Raw genomic sequence first — 5,444 nt, forward strand, 5'->3', positions numbered from 1 at the left:
ATGGAAAGAGGAATACAGGGGTGGAGAACAGTGTGCCTGGGGCTGTTTAGGGGGATGTGTTGGGCAGCCCCGTGCGTGGTCAGTGCACAGGAAGAGGAGGATGAAGCAGTGGATCCACACCCTGGAGCAACCTGGTTTTTCCCACTGGCTGTAGAGGGAGCCAAGACAATTAGCATAGACATAAACCAGCAAATCTGCAGCTGGATAATGTGCTTTGTGATGAATCCACTGCCCATGAAGTGGATGTTGGGATGTAATTGATGGTGGGATGGCTGCACGTCCCTCACGGGTACCCTGTGGGCACTGAGTGTACCCAGCTGGCCCACAGTGAGGTGGCACAAAAGCCTCTCCTGGCCACAGGACGTGTTTTTTTAAAAGCTCTTTTCCCCACATGTGCATTTTCAGCTCTGGATGTCTCTCTGTAACACAGACTTAGCTTCTTTCCCTTCCTTTGTGCCTGTTCAGTGCCACGCTGTTACCTCAACAAGCAGCTGGCAACCATGCGAGTGCTGAAGGGGGACCCAGCTGAGCTGTCCTGCACTGTCAGCAGGGACAATGTGACAGGAACCTGGTTTAAGGATGGCCTAAAGGTGGGTTCCTTGAGCTTGCTGTTGGCTTTGAGTAGCAATGCTCTGCTCTCTGGCTCTACTTCCTAAGGGTGGGGTCAAGGTGTCCTTCCCCTGACAGTCACCTGCAGCCGAGTGGGGCCCGGGAAGGGTTCAGAGAATCCCAGAATTCCAGAGTGTTTTGGGTTGGAAGGGACCTTAAAGACCATCCAGTCCCACCCCCTGCCCTGGGACAACTTTCACTGGACCCAAGCCCCATCCAACCTGACCCCATCCAACCCGGCCTTGGACACTTCCAGGGATGGGGCAGCCACAGCTTCTCTGGACAACAGAATACCAGAATATTGTCATTAAACATGCAGATGTTCATAAGTATTTTCAACTGCATTTCAAATTGTAATCTGTCCAGTTTCAGTTTAGATTGCATTTTATCCCTTTTGAAAGGATGTGTCTCTGTCCTTTACTTTGTAGTTAACAAGCATGGATGGAGTCATCTTTGAAAAGAAAGGTCTTGTCCACAAACTAATCATTAACAAAGCTGAAGATATTCATGCTGGGAAATACAGGTTTGAAGGTGGAGATGTAAAAACTGAAGCTTCAATTTTTGTTGAAGGTGAGTTTACTCAAACCACCAACACTACATGAGATGGGCTTTAAAAGTAATATATTTACTCAGAGACGTGTCATTGGCTATTGAGATAACTTTATTATAAAGAATTACAAGATAAATGGGAAATGTTTTTTGTACAGGTTGGTTCATTTTGCATTTGCAAGTTTAACTAGAGAGCCTTCTGTTAGCAACTCAAAGATTTCTGGGTGCACAAAACACTTTATCAGAGCAGATTCTTCATTCTTGTGTTTAGTGTGTTGCCTAGGAGAAATTTTCTCTAGTGAAAGGACAGTGTGATACTACAAAACCTTGTGAGAATTATCCTGTAGCAAAGTACAACTAAAGGTGAAGGTCCGAGTGTTGTGAGTTCTGAGCATTGCTGGCAGTATCCCTCCAGGATGAGCCTTATCCTCCTTGAATTGTGGTTTTTAATGACCTTGTATCACCTGCTTAGATCCTCCCCAGGTGGACAAAGTCCTCCTCAAGAACTTGACCAGTGTCCCCATGGTGGCCAAGGCCGGGGAGGGGCTGAAGCTGCGGATCCCATTTGAGGGCCGGGGGCCCATCAGGGCCACATGGCTGAAGGACAGGATGGAGCTGGGGGATGACACCAGGATCCGTGTGGACAAGACAGACACCTGCACCACACTGTCCATCTCCAGCTGTGACAGGAGGGACTGTGGGGATTACAAAGTCAGGCTCAAGAACGACAGTGGCGTCCTGGAGATCAACCTAAAGCTCGTGGTGATAGGTAAGATCCTGTAACATCCACTGTGGCTTTCACTGTAAAGCTTAGGCAGGGAATCCATTGACATTAGTGAGAACCTTATTTGGAGTGACTGGATATTCCGAGAGGAACAAGACTCTGTATATTGCCCCAAAATCAGGGAACAAGGGAAGATTGCTGAACATGCTTCTTGCCCTTTAGTACAAGGGAACACAAACCTAATTTGGTTTTTCATGGCCTCAGCAGCTGAGTTTTGAATCAGACACTGTAGGAGATGTGACTGTACACAACATGCAAATCTGAAATAGGATATCAAGGTCCAATTCAGCCATCCCATAAATGCCTGGGCTCCTTTGAGAGACCAGAAATGATGTTCTGCCTGTATTAGTAAGCTGAACTGGTGCAGTGCTTATGAGAACAGTTGACCCAGGGAGAGCAAGGGCCTGGCTTTCCATCTTCCCCATCAAAAGTTAGAAGAGTGCAAGTTTGGAAGAGGCAATTCATGTGCCCAGCCCTCATCCTACAACTGTCCCTGCATTTCATCAGGAACAGTCTCCCAGTTGGTGAGCAAGGGACAGTGTCTGCTCCAAACCCAGGAGCAGGTCTGGGTCTGGAGCCAGCTGTGTCTCTGTTCATCTTCTCAGACAAGCCACAGCCCCCAGCAGGACCCATCAAAATTGTAGAATGCTCCGCCAGCAACATCACAATCCAGTGGAAGCCCCCAAAGGACGATGGGGGCAAACCAGTGCAAAGGTACCTCGTGGAGAGGCAGCAGATGGGCAGGAACAACTGGGAGACTTTGGGAGAAACCCCCAGGAGCTGCACCAGCTTCACCACAAGCAAAGTGGAGGAAGAGATGAGCTACTACTTCAGGGTGAGGGCCATGATTGCCGAGGGAGTGAGCGACAACTTCTCATAATTCATAATTCAAATTGGGAAATTCATTATCAAAGCTGACAGCAAAGGAAACTCACTGCATTGTGGATGTTGCTACAGATCTCAACTTCAGTCTTCACACAAAGCTGTGGAGGTTGCCCAGCAAGAGCAGCAGTTTGCTGTAGGCTCTGGCTACTGAGTGAGATTTAATTATTCCTTCCTTCATTCTGAATTGGAAAGGAAGTTTCATGGGAGAAATGCAAAATGCATCAAGATCAAAGGAAATTTTTCCCACTGTGGCTGCAAAGGGAACATGTGAGGCCTTTTCTTAACTCCACAGGCAAAGGAGTGTCTCTGTATGTGCAGCAGTTCTCAGCATGACCACTCCATTCCCCTGATCTCCAGACAACTGAATATTGTCTTTGTCCTTCAAGGAGTTTAAATACTCGATCAGGTTTGCCATGAGCACAAATGCAGTACTAAAGAGACCAATGTTCAGTTCTAATTCTCTTCTTTCTCCATTTTCATTCCCATGATTCTGTATCTTGAACACTTTAGCAGAGGGCAAAGAAAATCCATTTTGTTACCAGTTCCTGTTGCTGAAAGCAAGAATGATGCTGACTGTTCATATCATGTAGGAATGACACACCCCACTGACAGAGGAATTGTCAGTCCTGATGACAGCAGGTCTTTTGTGAAATCCAGACTCAGGAACAGAGTCCATGCTGGATCCAGTTCTTGTGGAGAACAGGATCCACAGCTTCAGGTCTCAGCCAGGTTTTCAAAGCACATCCATAGGAATACCTTGGGGAATCTGGAAGATGAAATTACACACACCACCATTTTATCTTGCAATAAAAACATACCTGCTAATAATGAAGACCTCATCTCTTTGTAGCTTCTCCTGGTGCCCCAGATCCCCCCAAGATCATCAGTGCCAGCAGAGACACCATCACCATATCCTGGAAAGCTCCTCGCAAAACTGGCACTTCCCAAATTATGGGATACATTGTTCAGAAACGCAAGAAGGGCACTGTGACCTGGCTGCCAGTTACCAGCGTGCCTGTCAAAGGTGGGTATTCTGACTCCTGGCACAGCCTGGTGGATTTGAAAAGGCAAAAACCTCAGCTGGGTTTAGGAGCTGCTTGGGATCTTATACCTTTCACATCAAGGTGGTGATGGGTCACAGGTTGGACTGGACAACCTTGGAGGTCTTTTCCAACTAAATGATTCTGGGATTCTGTGATTCAAGGGCTGTTTGATTTTGAAAGGAATACTATGAACACATCCCAGAAGTTTACATGGACTTATCTAGGGAATGGCAGGGGAATCAGTGACAGATTTATGGCTTCTGAGAATTTTTCAGTCCATAATTCTGCCTGGAGTAAGGCACAGCATTGTTGTGTCACCTTTCCTGATGGGGAACAGCTCCCCTGAGCCAATGCACTCCTCTCCTCTCTGCAGACAAGAAGCTGAAGGTGACCGGCCTCAAGGAGGGTGTGCAGTACGAGTTCCGGGTGGCAGCTGTCAATGCTGCTGGCACGGGACAGCCCAGTGACCCCTCCGAGCCCTCCTTTGCCCGGGACCCCACCAGTAAGTGCCCTGCCCTGTGCTCTGCTTCGGGGGTGTTCGTGGGGAGGAGATGTTCTTAAATCCTCTGTAAAAGAGTGTGGAGACAAGGATCAGTAACTGGGGAATGTTTCATGGCTGAGAATCAGCTGGAGGAAGAAATGCAAGGATTTCCTGTAGGGTGTCCTGTAGATGCTAAAAGAGCTGGCAGAGAGATTTTCCTATTTTTTACAGCTGCTTGTGAAAGTCTCCTTTCTCAGGCAAACTAGCTGGGAAGGTTTGTAAACTATCTCACAGGTGCACAAGGTGTTTGTGTTTTGTTTTCCACACTGGGAAAAATATTTTGGAAATGGGTGTTATGCCGTTCAGCCAATCGCTCTGGGAGGCAGATGGTCAAGCCCCCAATGGTGTTATGCCACTCTTGTGAACAAAGCTTTATAAGCTGATTTATATCATTAAATATAGCCACTTCTGGCCTTTGAACCCGATCCTGGACTGCGTTGTTCTTGGTACAACAGCGACAACATCCAAGTCAAGATCTGGCAGACCCTGGTGTGGGGGAATGCACAGTGTGGAGAAACACTCGGGATGGGCTGCAGAGTGTTTTGGAGTGTTGTGGATTTACTGCAGGGCTGGTAGGAGCAAGGACCCGGATCCAGCTCTGAAGAACTGGGACAAGGTGGGGCAAGAGAGCAGGGTGGAAATCCAGTGCACTGCAAGAACATTGGGAAATCTCAGGCGGTGACTGAATAGAGGGAAGAGAAATCCTAGAAAAATAGTTTAAATAAAATTTCTCCCTCCAGAATCTCCAGGCCAAGTGCAGGACCTTAAAGTGAGCAGCAGTGACAGCACCAGTGTCACCTTGACATGGAACAAACCTGAAGTACAAGATGGGAATGATGTGAAAGGCTACGAGGTGGAGAAGAGGCCCTGTAACAGCCTCAGCTGGACCAAATGCTTCACCCTCCCTGCAGAGAGCACCTCGTGCAGGGTTCAGGGGCTGCGGGCCGGGGAGAAGCTGTTCCTGCGCGTGAGGGCCCTCAGCGACAGCGGCCCCGGGGAGGCCTCCGAGCTCGAGGCTTGTGCTGGAGCTGCT

The 5,444-nt window shown here is 48.3% G+C and overlaps 1 protein-coding gene across 1 annotated transcript in view; it reads left to right on the forward strand.

Annotated features, from left to right (window-relative positions):
- Positions 1 to 5,444, forward strand: part of IGFN1 (immunoglobulin-like and fibronectin type III domain containing 1) — a 39,454-nt gene that overhangs the window by 27,345 nt on the left and 6,665 nt on the right. Inside the window, exons 18-24 of the mRNA XM_017735509.1 lie at positions 466 to 590; positions 1,038 to 1,179; positions 1,631 to 1,927; positions 2,548 to 2,817; positions 3,678 to 3,851; positions 4,244 to 4,372; positions 5,152 to 5,441. Coding sequence (XP_017590998.1) covers positions 466 to 590; positions 1,038 to 1,179; positions 1,631 to 1,927; positions 2,548 to 2,817; positions 3,678 to 3,851; positions 4,244 to 4,372; positions 5,152 to 5,441 — 1,427 coding nt within the window. The remainder of the gene's footprint in view (positions 1 to 465; positions 591 to 1,037; positions 1,180 to 1,630; positions 1,928 to 2,547; positions 2,818 to 3,677; positions 3,852 to 4,243; positions 4,373 to 5,151; positions 5,442 to 5,444) is intronic.

This window comes from Corvus brachyrhynchos, unplaced genomic scaffold (genome assembly GCF_000691975.1).
Source record: "Corvus brachyrhynchos isolate BGI_N302 unplaced genomic scaffold, ASM69197v1 scaffold555, whole genome shotgun sequence".
NCBI lineage: Eukaryota > Metazoa > Chordata > Aves > Passeriformes > Corvidae > Corvus > Corvus brachyrhynchos.